This window comes from Alnus glutinosa, chromosome 14 (assembly GCF_958979055.1).
Source record: "Alnus glutinosa chromosome 14, dhAlnGlut1.1, whole genome shotgun sequence".
Classification (NCBI taxonomy): domain Eukaryota; kingdom Viridiplantae; phylum Streptophyta; class Magnoliopsida; order Fagales; family Betulaceae; genus Alnus; species Alnus glutinosa.
In genome coordinates, this window is record NC_084899.1 from 104,785 (window position 1) to 128,467 (window position 23,683).

General features: G+C 39.9%; 1 protein-coding gene across 2 annotated transcripts; it reads right to left on the minus strand.

Annotated features, from left to right (window-relative positions):
• Nucleotides 1-177: 177 nt before the first annotated feature.
• LOC133857886 (1-phosphatidylinositol-3-phosphate 5-kinase FAB1A) lies at nt 178-23,559 on the minus strand. 2 transcript variants are annotated; one of them, XM_062293258.1, is made up of 13 exons: nt 23,231-23,559; nt 22,889-23,106; nt 22,041-22,743; nt 21,089-21,844; nt 13,164-13,317; nt 12,626-12,970; nt 11,105-12,022; nt 10,695-11,026; nt 4,292-4,415; nt 4,037-4,207; nt 2,162-3,691; nt 1,186-1,449; nt 178-860 (listed from the first exon to the last, which is right to left on the minus strand). In XM_062293258.1, the coding sequence occupies exons 3-13, from the start codon at nt 22,688-22,690 to the stop codon at nt 531-533; spliced, it is 5,574 nt and encodes a 1,857-aa protein (XP_062149242.1). In that variant the 5' UTR covers nt 22,691-22,743; nt 22,889-23,106; nt 23,231-23,559; the 3' UTR covers nt 178-530. The 2 variants fall into 2 exon arrangements, with proteins under 2 accessions (XP_062149242.1, XP_062149243.1); XM_062293259.1 differs by lacking the exon at nt 22,889-23,106.
• Nucleotides 23,560-23,683: the final 124 nt, after the last annotated feature.

Here is a 23,683-nt window from a genome sequence, read left to right on the forward strand (position 1 = left end):
TCATTTCCGAGATCTACTTCTGTAATATCTGGGGCAATATACCCTTTACTTGAAATATTGAAGAGGCTCCAACAGCATTATATAAGGCAGTATATAGGGGGCAATTCAATCATAACATACATGTACAAGAGCTTAATCAATTAATTCAAAAAATGGTAAAGTAAAAAACCCTCAATATAAAATGATGAGAGAAGCATTACATAAAAAAAGTGCTATTTTTCACTCTCTTGAAATAATATACATAGACGATACAAGAAGATACTCTACAATTACTCCAAAAGAGAGGTTATCCAGTACTATACCACTACTGAAATGTTCACGGCGTTAAAAAAGCCTTTTCCCTATCCTAATGGAACAAAAATTCTTCTGAAAAAAAAAAAAAATAGAACAAAAATTAAGGTTACATTTATGTAGAGAACACAATGAGGCAGCCATCCCAATAATACAATAGAAGAACGAGAGAAGAAATGTGAAAATAGTAAAAAGGGAAAATTTATACCAACTTACATATACAGGAAAAAGATTTCGCATCATCCATCTAAGGATGTTCCACCTTGCGAGTTTTCTTCACAAAGGTCAGATTGAGACCCACTGGGAACAATCATTGGAGAGGACCACTGATCTGGGACCATAAGAAAATAAGCAGTCATGGCTTTTCTGAACCGCTTCTTGTACTGCTGAGGTGAGATCACAGTTGGAGTTGTGTTCTTAGGTCCACCAAGGATGCCCGAGGTCTTCACCCAAGTTTCAAGGTGCTTATCCCACGTATATTGCCTCATAAAATCAATGATCCCCAGAACTAGCTCGTGCTTTTCTTCATCCACACCAACCAATAATGAGTAGTCCATTACATCAATTGACTGCAGAAATATATAATGACATATTAGAAAAGACACACACAACACATACAACCAGTAAGAGAAGAAAGCATTCCAAAAGTACAATAGATTATAATTGAAAAAACAATGCTTTAGATGGAGACTGAATCCACCCATTTTTGTATGACAGCCTTGGAGGATCTCTAAGGAAATGAAAGCCAGCCAAACGATTGTTAACCCGTTCTTATTTAAACCATATAAAAACATGCCTATGTGTGGGTTTTACAAGGTTCAAATAAAAACCACTGAGGGAAATCTTGTTATTGTGTGTGCTCCCATTATATCATGACAGCCAAATCCAACTTACAGCAAGAAATGAAGTATCATTCCAGACAGCTCTCTCCAGCAATCGCTTTGCCTGGTTTCCCACAAAAATTGGAGAGGTTGGCATTGCTTCAATCAGATTCTGATCCAGCAGAACTTTATTGTTCCCACTTGTATCAGGATTATAGCGTGAGCGAGAACATCCTTTGAGGTCATAAAGTCGTGTTACATTACGCCTATATAGAAGATTCTCCATTACCAAAACATCCATTTTTGATTCTTTCCCTCCTTTGAGGTGCTTAGAAACCTTCAAGACATTGCCGACAAAGAAAAACCAAATAGCAATTCATCAATAGAGTTAATAAGAAAAAGCCTGGGAAAAATCCAAAAAATAGCATTCTTTGGGTGGACAGTAGCTTTAGGTAAAATTTTAACAGCTGACAATTTTAGGATATGAAGAATTATTGTGGATTCATTTTGCATGTGTAAGAACAGCGGTGAGACAATGGTTCATCTTGTATTACATTGTGCCATGGAGAGGGAGCTTGGTAACTAGTCTTATTTTCATTTGGGGTCCACTGGCAATGCCAAAGACATGCTCGAAAGGGAGATTTTGTCAACATGACAATAGTAAGATTTTGAGTGCTGTGCCGCTTTGTCTCATTTGGCCTATAGAGAGAGAAATATTATATATATATTGTACTCCTATCAAAACTCAGATGTAGTAAAATGATACTGTAATTGGGGGCAAAAAAACTCTTATTTCCGATATTCAGCTATAAATCTTAACTTCTAGCCTTGATCAACAAGTCAGAAATCCATCAAATATTTTAACATATAATCATACAGGACTAATTACAAAGCCAATTTTGTTAAATGACTTGATATGACTTGCTTGACATCTATAATATTTGAAGAAGATCAATCCAGCAATAAGGCAGAAAGCAATTCATCACTTAGTGTTGGCCTTTAAAACTATTTTTAAGCTTTTTCATTATGGCAAAAGTGACAAACAATACCTGATAAATGCCCAAGATCTTAGCCAGACAAGTTGGGCTTCTGGTGCTGATTGATTCGCACAAGTACTTAAAATAGGCTGGTGCAAACTTGATGAATGACTCCAACTCCGTCTTCGTGACCTGTTTGATGATAAATCGATCATCCAAGGTTTTTGCAAAGAAAACATTGCTCTTGCCACCCTGGGCCCCCCACTTCTTACAACGACTAAGAGATCGTACGAAATCGATCTCTGAAGGGCAACAAGACCTCCTCAAAGACTCAAATTGCTTCGGATAGTAACAAGTCACTGTATACTTCACCTTCCCAAGAGGGCCATCATCTGTAAAACAAACTCTGGCATGAAAACCCTTGGCATGTGAGAGTGGGTCCGCAACCTGGGGGCTCCGGGACCAAGAAACAGATGAAGTGCTCTCATCAGTAGAACCAAGACTTCTGTAGGAATCAAGAATTGACTCATCTAAAGAGTTCAGTGAGAGTAGATTCGCTGAATCAAAAAGCGGCAACGAAACTGAAGTATCTAAAACATCTTTTGCTCTGTCAGGCTCAGACATCTGGAGATGATAATCAGACGAGACAAGTGCATAAGCTATAACACTAGTGGGTTCATCATCATAAACCGGCACAACAGTGTCATTAACACCAGCAGGCAAAAGCAGTCTGCCACCATTTTGTCGAGCCAATTCTCTAAATGATGAAACATAGACAGGATTGTGCTCACCAATACCAAGCTGCTGAGAATTCAATGAAGAATTTTTGTTGAATGAACCATAAAAGTTCAGAAAAGGCATCCGCACCCAGCTAGTGGAGCCTTCCATATTATCATGCTGCTTTGGAGGTAACACAGAGCTAAGAGTAGAAGCTATCTCAACCCCACCTTTGTCAATAGTGCAATTTTCCTCATGCGATTTTGCTCCAACAGAATTCGCCACAGTTGGATCAGGGAGGGAATTATCGTTAAGGGGTATGCTAATTGGGTGACTGTCACCAGTCCATGCCGCATCAAGGGAATCAGATAAATTTGCCATAACAGGATACTCTCCTTCTGAGAGGGCCCTTCGAACAGTTCTTCCACATTCCAGAAGGTCAGAATCATCTCTCATATTTTCACTAGAAGAAGGATGAAGATCAGCATCCTTTGTATGATTCAGATCCAAGTCCATCTCACTTCCTTTATGAGCTTCGGTGCGATTATGAATGTGACCAGCCTTTGCTCCCTGATTAAGGTTTATATCAGGCTTTGGCTCCAGAAGAAATGAGTCGCAACTACTATAGCTTTTATCTGCGTTAGTGGTCACATTTATCTCAATAAGCTTCTCCACAGAACTAATGGTTTTCTCCTTGAGTTTCGAGATGAAACTGCTCAAACCTTCCTGGAGATTATTGTTACTTAAACTGGCTGCATGTATCAGGCGTTGGTCCCAGACATAAGAATGAAAGAGTACCTGCCTCCGCAATTTATTGATCTCAAGAATATCAATTGCAGGTTGACCAACTTTTACCTCTCTATGGATCACTTTTTGTATTGATTCCTAAACAATGTCATAAATTCACTCAGGAATCAGATAACATAAACAATTGGACTTTCTTTTCTATAAAAAGAAAAATAACTCATGCCAAGCAGATTTTATACAGCAAGGACAACATAACGAGGATTTAAGCAATAAAAATGTAGAAATCCATTCTTTTTTCTTGGATGAACAATTTGAGTTAACCATCATCAATATAGAATGCCTAACATTATCTGCAAGTTCAATCACTGAGTGAATTCTGCCTGATTTGATGCATAGCCCATGCACTATTTATTGCATAAAGAACAGAAATTTTCTCTCCATAAACAATTTGGAGATGGGAGAACATGAATTGCAGCAAGCTACCTCAAATTCTTGTTTCTCCTTTTGTAGCAACCCTTCCAGTTCTGAAATACGATGCCTAGATTCAGGTGCTTTCACTCCACCATCTTGCAATGCTGCACTTGATACTTTCTCTGAAATCTTACGAAGAGCATTCTGAACTTCAGTAAAAAGACCTTCAATCCTGTTACTTACCTATTAGACAACACAAATAATCTGTAAGCATTAAGAAAATTAACATCACTTGCTGTATTTGAAACAATAATGGTATCATTGCACCTCATTTGCTTCTTTTTGCATCCACTCCTCATTATCATAGAAAAATCCAAGTTTCGGTGGTGGAAGATAAACAGAATGGACATCAATTGAAGCATAGCGGAAGCAAGCAACCATTCTCCCAAAACTGTAGATGTAAAAGTAACAAAGTAAGAGGGCAATAAATAATATGGTTGTGTTCATGGGGTTAACCATTCATGTGTTTCACAAGCCACTGCAATAAAGGATTGCCTACTTAATCAGGTCAATTTTCTAAATGAGCACTCATGTAGACCAAGAAGATCCAATCTGTGATAGTGTAAGCTTTTGTCGAGACTTCATAGATACAAAAATGGAAACAAGGAGAGTTGAGAGTTGAGACAGGGTGGCCCAACCAGGTTGCATTGAAGCAGACCTAGTCCCAATGAACCAACGTGGACTAACAAATTTAAGAAACCACCCAAACCCCCAGTTCGACAAAAAGTGATATTATACCACAAACTTTTATCCAAACTCATGACCATATAAATGGGAACAGGATGAGTTGAGAGTTGAGACAGGGTGGCCCAACCTGGCTGCTCTCAATCAGGGCTAAACACAAGGAAGCAACCTGAACGAATTGGTTCAAGCAATCACCCTGATCAAGCCAATCATAAATGTCTCAAACAGGGTACCTATCCAATTACAGATGCATAATCTTATCTTTTTTTTTCTCTATCCCTTTTTTTTTTGGGGGGGGGGGGGGGGGTTGGTTGGTGCAGGTGTTAGAGCATGCAATGGTATTTTAGCAGGTAAAAACCAAAATATGATGGGTGAGTAGTTTATAAAATAAACCACCCCATGTCATGCTCTTTTTTCTTTTTTTCCACTTTTCTCCCAATATAATACCCAGATCAAGATGTTAAAGAAGCCAAACACTATTTATTGCATTCATTGGGTGTGCAAGGAAATGGCTACAAAAAATGCTTAAGCAGTTTATGTTTTTTCACCAAGTGCTACAAGATGGATGCAGAATATGGATCCAAAAATTTACAAAGCTAAAGGGGGGTCCCGGTCTCTCTGCAGCCCATGTCCACAATTATAATGTGTGAGAGGGTTCCAAAGGCTTAAACAAAGACTTAAAACATGACGCTAGTTGGAAAACCATACATTAGTTAGGTCCTACCAAAGAGATACTCAATGCAAAATGCATCAAATTCAAAGCCTTATCAAGAAAATTCATATAAAAATCACTACTTGAACACCTATCTTACAACCAAATGGTATAATTAAATATTTCTACTTTTAAGTTCCCCCAGGAATGATTAGGCTACTAGGATCTCAAATTTGACACAGGCAATTTAATATTCTTTAAAAGCCCATAGTTTTCCACTACATGTTTGATTGGCCTTCAAATTTCCCAATTTAGTCAACCATCAGTGTGACAGGAAAAGACCAGTGATTTTTCACCCTTCAATTTACCAAGCAAGCAGATACACACATTAACAATTACAAGAGAGAGAGAGAGAGAGAGAGAGAGTGCAAATAAAGACAACTGGTTATTTATCAAAAATATATAGATAACTAAAGACAGCCACAGGCATACAAATATCCCAAGCATACTAGCTCCAGAAAACCATATGTGTAATATCCGGGAATATCGCATGCTTAATTATTAATTCATAAACATGAATTTATAGCATGTGTTAAGATTGGCAGTTTTAAACCTTAGCTATTACAAGAAATCTTGATATATATATATAAGCATTCAGGTGAAGAGTTGAACTTGGGAATTCTAAATCAATCAATGTCGATTGATCGATTCTACATTCGATCGAGTGACATTAGATTGAAGTCGATTGATCGAATTTATATTCGATCGAGCGACGACCGATCGATCAATAATATAATTGATCAAGCGAAAATGTCGATCAATCGATTTAATAATCGATCACGCGACTTCATTTTGAATCGAAGTCGATCAAGCGACTAAAATGTTGATCGAACAACCTTTTACTGCAGTGTATCGTAGTGTTCTTGTAAGCAATGAATCACGATTTTAATTCTAAATATCTTTGAACCCACTTGGTGTGGATGAGTTCAGAGGATTAACAACGTGTTAGTTAATTTAATTAGCAAAGTTTAGTTAGTTTATAACTAAATTAGATTAAGATAAGATATGATAAAATCTTAAGATAAGATTTTATTCGTTTAATCATTTCAAGTGGACAGCTGCTTCAAATCCGACCCTTGAGGACGTTAAATGCTGGGAAAGATCTTGACCATTGAAGTCCTTATATAAACCATGCATGGGTGCAACCGGAAGTGGAAGAAAAATCAAGGGGAAACGCTGCTGTTTTTGGTTCCTGTTCTTCCTCTTTTGAGTGCTGAAACTTTAAGTTTAAATTTTCATTCTTTCTCTTTCATTTTCTGTGATCATAGAACAAAGTTTGAAGCCATTTTTACATTCTTAAACTTCAGCAAAAACCAGTTTTTAAACCTATAAAACAGCCCCTGTTTTTGTATCCAAAAACAGAGGAGTTTTTGGACAGCATCTCTCTCTTGGTGTGAAACGATTCTGGTGTGATTTCAAGGAGTTTTGATCAGTAGAACAGCAAGCCAAATAGGTAAGAATCTTGGTTTATGTTTTTATTTTGATAAATAACTTATTGGAGTGACTTTGTTTAAGATAAAGTATACATATATGTTTATGTATATATATAAGTGTTTATGTATATAGGAATATGATAGAATTTTAGGATGTGGAGGTACAGGTTGGGGCTCTTTGTAGAAATGTGCTTAATATGCTATATCTTTGGGTGTCGGCGCATAGCTTGGGTAGTATGCCGTACGCTGATTTTTTACTTTCTTGTTCGTTTCAATCCTCTTTTTAGGGGCTCCTTTTTATACTTCTTGTGTACTAGGGTTGCGCCCCTCTGCACTTTTTAATGAATTCTTACTTATAAAAAAAAATGTATATAGGAATATGTTTTGTTAGGAAAAGATATTTTTATAGCACAATTATGCTATTTTAATATCTGGCGTTCAATATAATAATGTTGTTATTCTGTTTAACTTAAATAAACAGCATAACGATGTTTTATACCCTTATATTTATTTATGTATAAGGTGTTTTATATATTAAATGAAGTTATATTTATAACAATGTCCGAACAAGACATTAAATAAGCAGGTTCATTAAGTATTGTTTTAATTAATTTACGATTTTGGGGCAGGGATCGGGTCCGGTAAGTCTTCTATGTCCGACGGAGGTCCTTGGGAGCGCTATTCGGCCGGAGATGACGTCTGTGGCAGATTTTGGGGTGGATCTAGGTCTGTCACCTTTTGGGGGTGGATTTAGCGATCAGCAGCTCGTTCCAGTGGTCGAGTCCGTCAAGCAGGCCGTTCTTCCCCCCCTGCGGGCGCCGGTGTTGCTTCCTCCAGTGTTTCTGAGTGATTTTCCTTCTAGGGTGCAGTCTTCTGTGGACTTATGTTCTTCCGGTTCAGGGCTCTTCCTTCGGTAGGCAGTTCCATCAGCTGGCTCTGTCTTGGTGAGGTCGGGTTTTGAGGACTATCAGTTTGGTAAGCATGGTGCCTCGTCTGGCGGTGCTAGGCATGCAAAGTTTGGGCGTCCTTCGGGTTCTCTCATTCGGCAGGCAGCGTTGCTTCTGGTACTCCTTCAGGTTCTCTCATTCGGCAGGCAGTTGTGCATTCGGATGCCCCTGCCTTGGTAAGGAATATTGGTGGGGGTCCTCATTTTGGGAAGTTTGGAGGTCCTCTTGGGATTTCGGCTACCATTCCTCCTTTTCAATGGGTTTTGTTTCCTCCGTAGCCAAGGCTATTCTCCCCTGTGTATGGGTGTCCCCAGTTTGTGTCGTCTGGAGTCTTTGAGGTGGGGGAATCTTCAAAGGGGGCCGGTCCGGAGGAAAGAGATGTGGTTTACCCCAAGGTTGTGCAAGATGCTAGATCTTGTTTTCGCATGTTGGGGGTTTCGTTCTTGGGATCTGATGAGAAGGGTTTTTTGGACTTCTTGACTTAGACTGAGGATCAGCGCTATGATTCTGACTCCCCTCCTAAGAAGGAAAAGAAGATAAAAAGGAAAAAGGGGAAAAGAGAGGTCAAGAATTTAGAATGCTCGATTAATTTCGATGCTAGGGGTGTGGGTTCCAGTCGGGTTAGAGGCAAGAAGATGGGGGTTTGATGTATCTTTTCTACTACTTTTGGGTTTTTCGGGTGTTCTTCCTTTGTTTTTTGTTTTTCTTTTGTTTTGGTGTCCTTTTTGTATACTACATGTATGCTTAAGGGCGCCTTTACGCTTTTTTAATGCAATTTGTTTACCTATCAAAAAATTAATTAATTTATTAATGCATAAATGTAATTATGCAGTTACTAGGATTTATCTTGCGAACGGAACTGTAAGTATCTTTATACTTACTGAAGGTGATGCCGGTGGACTTTTCCTTAATATTGTGTTTATTGTTTTGTTTATTTGGTTGTGCATGTGATTTTACATATTTTTTTATTTCTAATTAAATTACTTAATAACGAGCTAGTAGGCAGAGGGGGTTATAGGCTAGTGGTGGGACCACTAGATCCTGTTTGAACTTAATAAATAACCTGACCCAAGACCTTTGGCTTCCAGTAACAAACCAATAAACGTTAAGTGAGGGGACAGTAATCCCGGGCTAATACGCTATACCGGACCTATGGATTTACGAACGAGTGATGCAAAAGATGATTAATTAAGACATTGCATATAAAACTGTCACATTACTGCTTTATGATTATGCTTATGTACAATTTATGTCTATGCTACGCGACGTGGACAATATATTGCATATACATGTGATTAAGAAGTTATATATTCATTGTGTTGCATTTTATAAACAATCCAGCATTCATTATATTAATGAAAATAGTTGACTCACTTAGGTATTTTCTTTTGTATTATTCTTCTTCTCATGTTAAATATTAATACAGGTTATGAGGATGAGGAATATCAGGATTTCCCAGAGGGCTGGGCAGATCTGATAGTAAGTGTTGAGACTGTGATGTCTCCAGTTTTGTGGGCTGCTATGTAGTAGTCCATTATGTAATTATGACGGATATTATGTTTATATTTCTGTTGTATTGTAATAATAATAATACTCTTGTTGACTTGGTTGTTTTTATTCGTGCTTTGCGTGGTACAGGTCCTATCTTATGTATAATGACTTAATTACACTTACTTTTATTATATGAGGTATTTTTATTAGAAGCTCTGTTGTGTTGGCTATGTTATTTCAATGACGTCATAACGGCATGTGCAAAAATCAAAATTTTTCACTTACGCCTTTTTGTAAAAGGCAGGTCGTTACAATATGGACTAATCATTTCAGCCTCTATTCTCACTAATATTGTCATGGATTCACTCACCATCTTCACACCTTTTCAATCATGATTCCTTAAATTATCACATAATTACTGATATTTCTGCTGCTATCTGAACATCTTTGTTCCCAACTTCCCATGAATATCTATCTAATGGAAAATTATTCCCTAATCCCAACACAACAAAAGATCAAGCTAAGGTACCAAAAATGTTCATTCTTAAATCCACCCCCACAACACCAGCCCACTGTCTTAAACGGACGGTACTTATTAGCATTCAGACTAGGTAGCAACTAGCAAGACATAAAGAGCACTTATTTTAGTATGATACAACATTAATATAAACCCTATTTGTAATATTATCCTTGGCAGTTCTATTAAAATTAACCCTCTTCTAGAGACCTCAAACAATATATCATCGGCCCAAATGCATACACTGCTACTTCAGAATACATAATGGTAAATACTATCAATTAACAAAACAACAGGATACAGAGGGCATATGCAACTTGTCAGGTGCTGGTCAGTTTGACCAGAGATTTCCCCCACAGGAGTCCACCAGATCAACAACTGACTCATGCAACTGATGGCACATGTAAAATATTCTGAAAACAATTGCCATGTCAAACCATCAGCACTCATGTCTAGAAAAAATGGCAATATCAACAATAACAACAGAGATGCACACTTCCAATCAAAAATCAGTTGAGTGGTTAAAACGTCTTGTTCCAGACAAAAATAGCTGACACGATATTCAAGCATATCATTTTACCTGATTTCAGTTCACAACCTCAGTCATTAGAAGATACTGAAGCATTCATATAAGCCAACACAGGTGCTTATCAAATTTACAAATGTTTGTACTTTAGAAACTTTGTACCCATGTCCAATTTCGATAAACAGATATCACCATACAAGTACTACAGTCAATGATTTACTTCTTGATGAGTGAGAAATGGGCAGAAGAAAAGGACTCAGAATATGTGTTGTTTAAATTAAATTAAAGGGCGCAAAGTAAACAACAAAGTTTCGCATATTCTCATAGTTACCAACACAATTTGAGACGATAAAAGCATACCCATAGAACCGGAGACAGTCTCTGTGTAAGGAATGTCCACAACTTGCAACCCTGCTTGCAGCTGCATGATTTGAGAAGCTCAGCTCCAAAAATTTGCCAAAAGACAATCCCCAGGCAGCATCAGACATTACAATTCTCTGAGTGGCCGGAGGGAAGCCATTGGTTCGGGGACATTTGAGGCACCTGTGCCACATCCAGATTTTTCCTTCTCGTTCCCCTGGTAAGAGAAACTCTGAAAGTTTCTTTACAGATATTGTAAGGCTCCCTTGCCGGTGAGTATAACAAAAAACATGTGCCTCTGATGGCATGTCACATGAACGACAACGGTAACTCTGATCAAGAAGAGTTGGTATTTTCAGGGGAGTTTTTTTTAAGAAAAAATAACAGGATAATGAAGAAAGTAAAAATACCTGATCAAACAAATGATCTCGTAAAAACCGCCCTAAAGGCTTATCAAAGCTTCCATAATATTTGATTCGAAAGAGATGGGCTCGTTCGCAGACAGTTCCTTTCCACACGCAACGTGTTGATAAGGAAACCAAAATGCTCAGATGATCTGAAGGTGAGGGAGGAAACTCTTCCTTTGAAGATCCGATCCCTTCATTCTGATTATTACTATCTTCCTTTGAGGATTCCAAATCTGGAGAACCTACATGGTTTCCGGCCAATGCATTGCCATCAGTGTGACTAGCATGAACACATTGTTGTAATGCTTCTGAGGTGCCAAAAAAATCAGAAATCAGAATATCATCTACTATAGCTTCCTTAGTGTTAGCTGTTATGGCCTGAAAAGATTCCTTAGAACCAACTCTATTGTTCTCCGCAGAGGCATAATTTGAGGAGAGCTCACTATAGTAGGAAGCTGAGCTATCTTGCCATGAAGCAGACAGGCAAGTCAAGGAAGAAGTTGATTCTTTGGAGCATGAGGTAGGTTCAGCATAAATTGGTTGGGAGCAAAGAACTTCAGACAGTCCAGTTGAATCGGCCCCTTCCAATTTGCAAATAGGGTCACTATTGGTAGATGAGGCTCTATCTAACATGAGGCCTTCATTGGATTTCTGTAATTCACTGATAGGTTCAGGATCCGGAGGCTTTCCAGTGGCAGGAACAGTAAAACCAGGAACAGTGGAAATGGACCTCTCGATACTTGATGGTTTATCAGGTAATGCAACAGTTATGGGAGACTTCAAAGAGAGTTCTGGAAGCGAAGCACCTTCATCAGCCAGAAAAGATGTCTCCAAGGCCAGGTGATAAGCTGCAAAAATGCCATACTGAACTACATGTTTCACCTTCTTCAATTCATCCCCATTGGCACCCTTGAGCAAAATCTAAAACAAAGCAAAGAAATAGGTCCACTTAAAATCTTTTCACAAGAATTTCTCTAGCAAATTCCAGCACAAACAAAAAGCAAGTTAAGAAGGGCAACCAAGGCACTCTACATATTGATAGAAGTTTTGAGGACCGTGAAAAGACTTTGGAAGACATTAAGTCTCTATTTTTCAACACGTTGTATCTTTAGACAACTGCTTTTGTTTCTCCTTTGGTAATTAATTATCATAATTTTCTTGTTCTTTTTGCTCCTCCCAATTATGTGGTTTCTCTTGTATACTTCATGTGTATTTGAAGAAGCCTTACGCTCTTAATGATATTTTTGATTACTAATAAAATAAAATAAAAAATACATAACATTCCGCTCGGAGCACTCACTGACACTTGAGACACCACAGCTCATTCGTCCAAACTAAGAACATATCCTAATCACAACATTGTTATATTTGATGAAGCTAGAAACAAAGTTAAGTCCTACCCTCCATGCACATAGCCTCAAAAAACAATACATCATTAAGCCAATGACACGGAACTGTAAAACATATTGAAACAGGAAAAAAAAAAATACATTTGTTTGTCTGTATTAACATGTTTGGACTTACAGTACAACCCAAAGGCTTTGGACAATCCTCAAAAAACATCAGAGTCTTTGTCAACTTCTTCCCACCTTGGCCAGCACTGCCATGCTCTTCAAGGAATTTCTCCACATGAAACGTGTCACAGTACCCCAGTTTTGGCGTAATGAGATGATCAATCGAAGGGACTATCTGTGCCCCAGTGCAGCGCGCTATCCGCTCTAAAAGTGGCCTCTTAATATTCAGAACAAGTGATATGTCTTTTGCAAGAAGGTATTCTTGAGCGTATCGAGAAACAGACTTCTCAACCAAAAGAACATTAGGGTGGTGAGCATCAATCTTTGCAACTGCCATCTTCAAATGGTCCATTTCCTGAAAAGGAGTATAAAGATCAATGAAAACAAGAAACATCCCAATTTACTTAATGAATGGAAAAAAGTGAGTAACTATAGGAGAAACTTGTGAGCTTGGTCCCTCATTAGAAACACACAAAGTCAAGGCTAAGAAACTCAGACACAGACAAAAAAAACGCATATAAAGAGGAGGAAAAGTAAACATTTAATACCTGCTGCAACAAAGTATCAAAACTCGACAACAGGTTGGAAACACGCTGATACTCCAAAGCTCCTCCGAGGATTAGTAAACGTGGTTTATCTATTTTTGATGTCATTCGCCGATGAGCCACGTTTTTCTTACAAACAACTCCTTTAACCACCATACTACAAGGGAAAAAAAAAAAAAAAAATTAGAAGTCCAATCAGTAAACAAGAAGACAAATTTAATGAAGCATTCTCCCAACTATAGTTGGCTATTGGTAAGGCATTCCCATTCAATATTAAAAATATGCTAGGCACATGTCTTCTTCTTTTTTTTTTTTATAAGTAAGTAGATTTCATTGAAAAGAAAGCGTAAGGCGCCCCCTACGTGCACAGGAAGTATACACAGGAGAACCACAGCTAACCCGAAAAACCCGAAAAAAACCAGGAAACAGTCCCCAAGTCAAAACCTAGAAAACAAAGAACCAACTAAAATACTACCCACAAAAGAAACCAAACAGCACCCAAAACACCAAGAAAACCTGAGAACAACCCACAAAAAAACCTTCAAAGCAACCAACCCTACGACCTATTGGCCTTGTCTCTCCTACACCTCGAAGAAGCTTTGATGTCTCCGTAATTTACGGAACTTTGTAGATTCCGAAGCTCCCTCTTACTCTCGCGTTTCTTGTTCTCAATCATCTCACCCCAAATCTCCCGATGCTTCTTTCTCTGTTCTTTAGTCACCAACGGATACACCTCGGAGATCTTTCCCCAGAGCTCTGCCTCGATACTCCAACAATCCTTCTCCCAACCCTAATAAGAATTCAATTTCATTAAAAGTGCATAGGGGCGCAACCCTAATAAGAACACTAGCAGCAGACACCCTATAGCCCATTATCTTCCCTATATATAGGAAAAATCTAAAAAAAAAATCACAAAAACCACCCACATCAGTTTCCCTATATTTTTCCTAAACCCTTGGATAGCTACAGTGTTACCCAATGCCTTATTATAATTATTAAAACAAATATTTTCTCTCTTCTCACATCTTTTCACGCAGCCCCCCATATCCCTTCTTCGTTCAAGCATTCCCCCTAGTTAAAAAAAAAAAAAAAAAAGAAAAAAAAAAAGAAAAGAAAAGAAAAGAAAAAGCACCACGCTCTCTCCCAGAGCTCAAGCCATCTTTCCTTTAGGTTAGATTCTTCTAAAACCTTGTCTTCCTTTTCTTTTTAAGTACAATCCTCTGCTATTTGTTATGAACGCTTCCAACTCCAAACGCCAAGATCTGATTGCTCATACCAAAGCTCTTGGATGGGATGATCCAACCCAGTTGGTATTAGTTCTGGAAAATCAATATACTGACTCTTAATTATCAGAATTCAAATATTTCCATAATTTTTCCGAATTTTCTGTTGATTAGAACGAATGAAACTTCATAGCTTCATAACAATCTCTTGTTATGGCTTACTTTATGCTAACTTTTTAGAGGGTAATTTGTATATGTTAATTGATGCAACCATAAAAGCTTCAAAGCAATTAGCAAGATAAACTGATGGGCTAGCAGTAATAATTTCTTGTATCAGTGACGGCGCTTTCTGCAGTCTAGAGTGCTGGCAGCAACAGATAAACTGAGACAAGAGAATGGAGAACTGTTCATTGGCTTCCAAGAAAGAAGCTTCGGCGTCTTCCACCACCAACGCACCCCAAGTCCCGACCAAAGGGGAGAGCAAATCTTATCTTATGTTCTTATTGGTAAGATTTTAGCTCTTGATCTTGCAGGAAGATTACACAGAGGACAGAGAGAGAATGAGAGAGAGTGAGGTACAGTGAAGAGAAAAAGAAATGAAAAATAATAATAATAATAATAATTTAATGGTATAGAGAAAGATTAAAGGAAGCTGTTGTGGAGCATATTTGTATAGGGAAGCAAAAAGTAGTTTTGTTCCCTAAAAAAAAGGAAAAATGGTTGGGTGTCTGTTGCTAGTGCTCTAACAGCAAGTATAAAAGAACTCAGAAAAATTAGACCCGGGCAAGCTATTGAATGCTACTATCCATGTGTAAGGGATTGGAACATCTTTTTCAGCTCTAACAATGTGATCTTCAAAACTCCTTGCATTCTAGTCTCTCCAAGTACACCACATTAAACACAAATGAGCCAACCTCCACACTTTCAGAGCATTACGGTTTCTCATTTGTCCTCTCCAACTCAACAACATCTCTCTCACCCTTCTAAGCATAACCCAAACAACACCAAACAAATGGAACAACGAAATCCATAATTCTCTTGCAATCTCACAATGAAGAAAGAGGTAATCAATAGATTCCCTACTTTTCTTGCACATACAACACCAATCCACCACAATAACATTCCGCTTTTTCAAGCTATCTAAAGTCGAGAATTTCCCTAAAGTTGTCGTCCACACAAAGAATGCCACTCTCGAAGGAGCCTTAATTTTCCAAATACTCTTCCAAGGAAAAGGGAAACTTACAAGAATGGATAAACATGATAATAAGACTTCACTTCAAAAAATTTCCTCTTGGAGAGGATCCAACAAATTCTATTATCACCTCCTTGCCTTACTCTTTGAGAATACTACAACTCAAAGAAGGAAGAGACCAGTTCCACCTCCCAATCATGCACTGGTCTTGTAAAGAATATATACCAATGAATATTTCCATTTCAAAACTACATATGATTCGCCACCTATGCATCCTTACAACGTGCAATACTAAATAACTCTAGATATATCTACCAAAAAAAAATCTAGATAAGAAATCTTGAAGGGCTGTTCTCCACACCATAAATCATGCCAAACCTCACCTTTGAACCATCTCCCACCTCATGCCTAACAAATTTAGAAAAAAGCTTCCCACCCTCTCCTTATACATTTCCACACTCCCACACTGAAGGGCCCCACAACCTCTATAGAACACCAACCTCCACTCAAACTATCATACTTAGTATCCACCAACTAGAACTGATTGGTGTTGTAATTGTTTGATTCTGATTTCCGTGCTTTTGTTTGTGTTCCAAATGTTATAGTTTGTTTAGGCTGAATTCCTTTTTCTAGTTCATTAGGAATTGAAGGCGCGTCACGTTAGGGTTTTGTTTCATTTTCTCCTTTTCGGAGTTCGGCGTCAAGCGGTGCTAGAGTTTTTGCAGCGGAGCGGAGGTGTTTGTTAATGCATGCTGTTAGGATTTTCGGAGTTTCCATCGGAGCTGCTCTGGGGTGAATTCTCTGGTTGTTTCGTCCCTTCTGAGGTGCGGCTCAGCGGTTATGCCTCTGTAGAGTTTCTTCTTCTCTGAGGCTCAATAGACAAGGCTAAGATGGAGTGTTGTTTCTTCATGGAAGCCAAAAATTACTCCTTTTCAGCAAAGGCGAATGTGTCCGAGCTTTGTTTGGAGGAAAGGAGGAAGGGGTTCTGTGGGTATCTTTTTTTGGGTTTCCAGTACTCTGAGTGGTTGTTGGCCACGATTGAGGAGGCGTTGAAGGCTCCAGTGAAGAAGGATTTTGTCTCATCCTACTGCGAAGATGCAAAAGCTTTGATGGTTTGTGGGGGTGGTAACAAGGCCAGCCGTTACATTTTTTCGTTTTTTTTTTTTTTTTTTTTGATAAGTAAGAGAATTTCATTAAAAAAAAAAAAAGCGTAAGGCGCCCCTAAGCACACATGAAGTATACACAGAAGTAACCCAGCTAGCCCACATAAAAAACCCAAGAAAACTCCTAACAAGCATAATAGTAACCTCCATAATACAATAGAAACCCCCCTTAGTAAACCCCATAATACAATAAAAGCCCCTAAAAAGCACCCAAACCAACCCCAAAAACCCCCAACAGGACCCCCTAAACCCAAAGAAAAATAACCCAAGAACCTGAGAAAAATCCAAGAGAAACACCCCTTAAAAGAACCCAAGCAAAAACCGAAAGCCCGAGAAATGACCCACAAACCCACCCAAGGCCAGTCGTTATCTTGAGGTGGCTGACTATGCGGAGGGTGGTCGTAAAGGGGTTATTTGGATCCCTGAAGGCCGTAAAGGTTGGGGATGGTCTCGGATGGTGGGTGAGTTGCGGCAGTTGCTGAAGTTTGTTGAAGCAAAGGATGGGTTGCTGGTTTCTGAGGCGCCTTCCCCCAAGGGGAAACAGAATAGGGGTGTTTTATCCGGTTATTTCGGTGGGGCTTCTCCGTCCTTCGCATAGGTGGTTCATGGAGTAGTCATCAAGTCTCCAGGGTCTCTGGTTCCGAAGGTAGAGCTTTTTGGTTTGGATCTGCTTCCAGCGGTGGGGTGTAGGGATGTGGTAGACGGGAGAATGGCAATGAATTGCTTTGTTTTGGAGGAGCACTTGTCTGGGTCGTTGGAGAAGAAGAAGAAGCAAGTTTGTTGCTTGGTGACGACGAGTCTAGGAAGAAGATGAAGTTAGGGCTTTTCCGTTCGTGGAAGAAGATTCTAGAGTGTCTCAGAATCGCTTTGGAGTGGGCTTCAGCTTCCGAGTTCAAGTACGTTGGGCTGGGTCTAAAGCCCAATCGCGGCATCTAGGCTAGGCCTAAGCCCACGAGGATGAGGATGGGTCTTGGTTCTCTGAGAGTTGGACCCAGTTCGAATCCCGATTCGGATCTTGTGCAACCTAAATCATTTTCGGCGATTGTTTCTAGGGCGGATCTGGATCTATCGTCTTCCGGGAGTTTTGAAGATCGACAGCCCTTCGCCGGTGGGTGTGTTTCCGATCCAGTGGTCGATTCTCCTTCTGCCGAGTTGGCTGTGTCGAAGGTCGCGGTTCAGTTTTCACGGGAGTTCGAGTATCTGGTAGTCTCACGGTTCGACTTTCCCCCTTTGCCGACGGCGATGGTTCTGTCTTCAATGTCTCTGGATACTTCTCGCAGGTCTGAGGGGCCTTCTCTGGCACCAGTAACAATAAGGACTTGTTGGGTTAGGTTCTCTCGGTATCTCTCCTCCATATCAAAGCAATTTTGGTGGTGCTTGCTTGGCCCCTCAGCTCAGACCTGAGGGGTCTTCTCAGCCTATCTTCGCCCCTTCATAAGTTTCAGGGGTGGCTGAGTTGGGAGAGAGGCTCCGTTCTTGTGCTTCAGTGTCGTCGATATCTAAGCCTTTCCAGAAAAGTATTACCGAAAGGCAAGGGAAGGAAAATCAAAGCATTTGGATGTGATGATTCCAGGGTGAATGGTTTGTCCCAATCTCAAAAGTGGCCAAAAGGTTTTGGTCCATCTGGGGAGATGGTTGTGTGGGAGCAGGGTGACGAGATCTGGGATGGAGAAGATGGAGATTCCCCTTACCCTTTGGGTATTCTTCCTCCCAACTTGGCTTTGGATTGGGAGATGGATTGTGTTGAGGACGAGGATCCGTCCTAGCAATTATGGATGCCTTTGAAGATGACTTTTTTCAAGAAGTTACGGTTGATGCAAGCGCGCCCTCTCGGCATAGGAAAGGCAAGGCTCACGTGTTGTAAAAGGGAGTGATTTTTGAGGGTTCAGGTTTGAGGGCTTTTGGTTTTTGTGGGCTGCTTCGGCTGCCCCTGTGTATACTTCATGTATACTTAGGGGCACCTTACACTTTTTCAATAAAACTTTCCTTACTTACCCAAAAAAAAAAAACTTAGTATCCACCAAAAATCTCCACTAGCATACCACCACAACCACTTACCTAGAAGAACTCAGCTAAATTGAATCAGATTTTATACCCCCAATCCTCATGATTTAATCAGAGTACAAATTTTCGACCACTTCAGTAAATGGAACTTAAACTCATCGCCATGTCCACCCCATAGAAAATCCCTTTGAAATTTTTCAAGTCTATTATTAGCCACGCCCACCGGAATAGGGAAGAGAGAAATTAGAAAGAGTGCTTTTTATCAAAGTCAACATGCCTCCCTTAGAAGACGCCTTTCAACCAAGGACATGAAAAAGAATTTGCATCTTCTCCAATGTACTTTCTCATATAGCAGGGAAAAAAATCGCCATTTTTTTTTTTGGATAAGTAAATGAAATTTTATAAAAGCGTAAGGAGCCCCTCTAAGTACTCCCTATTCCATTAAAGGTGGCTAATCGTCTTGAAAAAATCCAAAGGAATTTCTTATGGGGTGGCATAGGGGATGAGGCCAAATTTCATTTAGTGAAATGGAACAGGATTTGTACTCCGTTGCATTCAGGTGGGCTGGGAGTTCACAATCTCATCCAGTTTAATCAAGCACTTCTGGGTAAATGGTTGTGGAGATATGGTAGGGAGAGAGAAGCTTTATGGCGTTTGGTGATTGACGCCAAATTTGGGAGCCTAAAGGGTGGGTGGTGTTCTATTGAGGTCTCGGGTTCCTATGGAGTGGGGGTTTGGAAATATATCAGGAAAGGATGGGAGAAGTTTTGCAATTCTGTTCGGTTTGCGGTAGGGGATGGGTCACATATCAGTTTCTGGCATGATTGGTGGTGTGGAGAGAGATCTTTGAAGCACTATTATCCAGTTCTGTATAGTATTGTGAGGAACAAAGCTGCAATGGTGGTGGATAACTTGGCAGTTCATAATGGAAATATTCATTGGAATGTTCTCTTTACGCGGCAACTACAGGACTGGGAGATGGAGATGGTGCTTTCCTTCTTCAAGCGGTTGTACTCCACTTCGATTCGACAAGGAGAGGGTGGCAGGTTAGTTTGGAATCCCTCTACAAGGGGCTTATTTGAAGTAAGGTCCTATTATGAAGTGCTTAGTAGGAAAGAAGGCCTTTCATTTCCGTGGAAGAATATATGGTGTGCTTAGGCTCCAACAAGGGTGGCGTTCTTTGTATGGTCTGCAGCTTTAGGAAAAATACTGACCCATGACAATCTGCGAAAGAGGAATATTGTGGTTATTGAGTGGTGTTGTATGTGTAAAAAGAAGGGGGAGGCTATTGATCATCTGTTACTTCACTGCGACACTGCCCGTGAGCTTTGGAGCTTTATGTTTTCTTTATTTAAAGTTGAGTGGGTCATGCCACAAACGGTGCTGGATTTGTTGACTACTTGGGGTGCGTCTTTTGGGCATGGCCTAGCTAAAAAAGCTTGGCGGTTAGTTCCTCACTGTGTTTTGTGGAGCATTTGGCAGGAGCGGAATGCGAGGCTTTTTGAAGATGTAGAGACTGTAATGGTAGTGTTAAAGAAGCGCGTGCTTAACACGCTATTTCTTTGGTTAGTGTCCAGTCTTTGCCACCTAGGTATTTTTACTTTTGTAGACTTTCTAAATTTATTACTTGTTCCTCCCTTTTAGGGGCGCTCTTGTATACTTTCTTTATATTAGGGTTGCGCCCATCTGCGCTTTATTGATGAATTTGAAATTACTTATCAAAAAAAAAAAGTACATTGGAAGTATACACAAGGAAACGCCTAAGAAGGCAAAGAAAAACGAATAAGAAAATCAGAAAAGCTAATACACACGGGAGACAAAAAAGCCTCCGTCCAAAGATACAACGTATGAAAAAATGAAGCAACAAAATTCTCCATGGAATTCTCCAAGTCTTCGCCATGTTAACAGTCAAAACTTAAGCCTTTCACGAGATTGTGGCAAATCACACATCATAAAAGAAAACATATAAAGGAACAAGATTATGCTATCAAGCATTTGAAGCATCTATTCACACGATCAATCCTACAAAATCATAATCAACTCTGAATGTAAGAACTAAGATTATGAAACACCTGTTCAACAAAATCAAAACTTCCAATTGGCCATATAAATGGTTCAGCAGCAGAATTATGGCTGAAACACAGTTAAATCTTCTAAAACTAATAAACAGAATCACTTAGAAACTATCAAAAGAGTCCAAACATAAGACAAGATTATCATTTGTGACATGCTCAAGATTAATTTATGATTTTGGACATCGTTTCCCAAAAGAAGCAAGCCAAAAGAATGTAACATAAGTTGCATTGATAGAGGTAGAATTATAAATATCCTTGATCTATTAATTACCTCTCACTGCAACGCCCACAAGCTATGCATTTAACCTTCACATATCCACCAGGATCCATTCCTCCTCCCTTGCTTGTATCAGGCTTAAGAAGAGTGGCAGCTTCCCAGGACAAAGATGTGATTATATCCAACCAACTCTCTGTGTCATGTCCGTCACCCACAGGAAGGTTTTCAACCTGCAACAGTTGAGCTATCAAAGCTCTAAAATGATCTTCCACCACATTTTTCATGGCTTTCCTGTGCTCCTCACTTGACTTTTCCCTACTACGATACTCCCCACTATCAAAGCTTCTTGAACAGCGTAGATATCCCCACTCCCCTGTCGCAGCCTCATCATCATCATCATCAAATAGAACAGCCTCCCTCTCATCCTCTTCATCCTCTGGCTCTGGAGGGAGCCAGAGTAGCCCATTGTTCTCAAAATCCACAGGTTCAGCGTCCAGACCCTCAGTGTCACATGGAGCTTCACAGCTGTCACATGGAGCTTCACAGCTGTCACAGTTATTATGTTCATCTGCTTCTTTCCCAAGTTCCCTAATCCCCTCCAAACTCTTTGTGTCAAAATTCTCAGGTAACAGTGAAGAACTCACACTGTTCAAGTCGATGTTATCTCCGTTAGGATGCACATTATGAGGTCCATAGACATGGTCGATTTCATCAATGTTAACTGTGCTATAATATTCATAGCCCTGAGAGAAGTGTCTTGTTTCTGAATCTGACTGATAAACACCATAGTCATCATCCTCATCATCGCTCCTGGTGGGGAAGGATATGCAAGAAATAACATAATGGATTAACAATGGAAGAGCATCAAGGAAGCATCAGAACATGACATTCAATAATCATGCTTAAGAGTAACGGAAGCATAATCATAAGTGCAACATTAGAAGAAGCTGATGAGAACTCTTCAATTGCACCTATTAATATCAACCAATTGCAAGGCAAGAGATACCTGTTCATACAAAAGCCAAATCGGTTTGGAGATGAAGCTACTACAGCAGAGCTGGGATTTCTGCTCTTCGTGGATATTATAGTGTGCTGCTCAACCATAACTGGATCCACATGGACGGACTGACTAGGGCTAACAGCAGAAGTATATGGCACACGCTGATAAGGGCCAGTGGAGTAAGGAGTTGAACCGACAGTGCTGCTGCTACTATGACAGGTGCAACTGGACTTGGTACTGGCCAAGCTTGTTGCAGATGGTGAGGGACTGAGACCAGGGGTGGGTGCATTGGTGCCATTATCAGGTGGTTCTATCCCCTCCTCCCACTGCTTGAAGCAATAGTTACACACCCTGATCCGTTCCCAATCTTCGCTACCAGTCCTTGGGTCATCGGATGGGGCAGGAAGCGAGTTAGCTGTGCACTTGGCACAGAAAACTCGGCCACAGAGTCGACAATGATGCCTGCGGTTAAAAATGGTGAACTGGGAGTCACAGTCGTAGCATACCCTACAGCTATGATCGGGCATCCAGAAGTCCCTGGACACATTGGGTGAATGGGTCCTGCGAGGGATCCAGGACTTGACGATGTCAACTAGCTCCGACAGTTTGTTGTCAGGGGTGCCCATCCCATGGACAAGGATCCCACCCAACCCCATTCATTGTGAATTGTTCATTGGCCAGTCCCACGATCAGACCACAGCCCAAGGTCCTGATGAAGAAGAATCAAATCCCAAATAAATATGATGACAGTGAAAAACCAAAACCCAACAAACAAACAAACAGACAGAAAAAAATAAATAAATAAAAAAAAAATTAAAAAAAAAAAGATAAAGAAAAAGGGAGCAGGAAACAACCTCTTTCAAAGTTCCATTGCATTGTTCGTCTACAACTATGGTAGTACTACTGTACTAGCAGCAGTCATAAATGATTCCACAACCACAAACTCCTAGAACCCACTCAAAAGTTCCATTGCATTTGCCGTATTGGAGTAGTTAGTCAGAAATGAATCCACAACCACGCACACACACTGATGCGCATAGACACGCATATATCCATATCTATAAGACTATATCTATAGAGGAAAGCAAAAGATATGCCGTTAAAAAGTAATGGGCCAAGCTTTCTTTCATCTGAATGTATAGAAGAAGTCATAGTACATAATGGAAACAGAAGTACAAATAAAAAAGAAGAATTACCTGGCGGTTGTCGCCCGGAATCCCCAGCTTCCGATATCTGAGCCTTGGGAGTCCCAGAATTCCAGGGGCCAAAGATACTCTCAGGGCTCAATCCGAGAGGTAGCACGAGTCAGGAAGGGAGAAAATGCCCCCGACCCTAATCTAGTCAATCAATTTGGAATTTCGCACCCCAGGAACACGAACAGCACGAAACCGTTAATCAGAAGAAAATTAATTTCCTACACGAGTGGTCTATTTAATTTAGTTTGAGCCCATGACAGACAGGCGCAGACAAAACTATTGGCGTTGATATTAATAGTAATACAAACAGAAAGCCTTTCAAATCCCCGATTTGTGTTGCGCCCCCTTATCACATAATTACGTCCGACACTGACTAACTGTCTCATGTTTCATATCTACATTATATTTTAATTAAAACAAAGAAAAACTAAGACAAATATTATATATAAACCC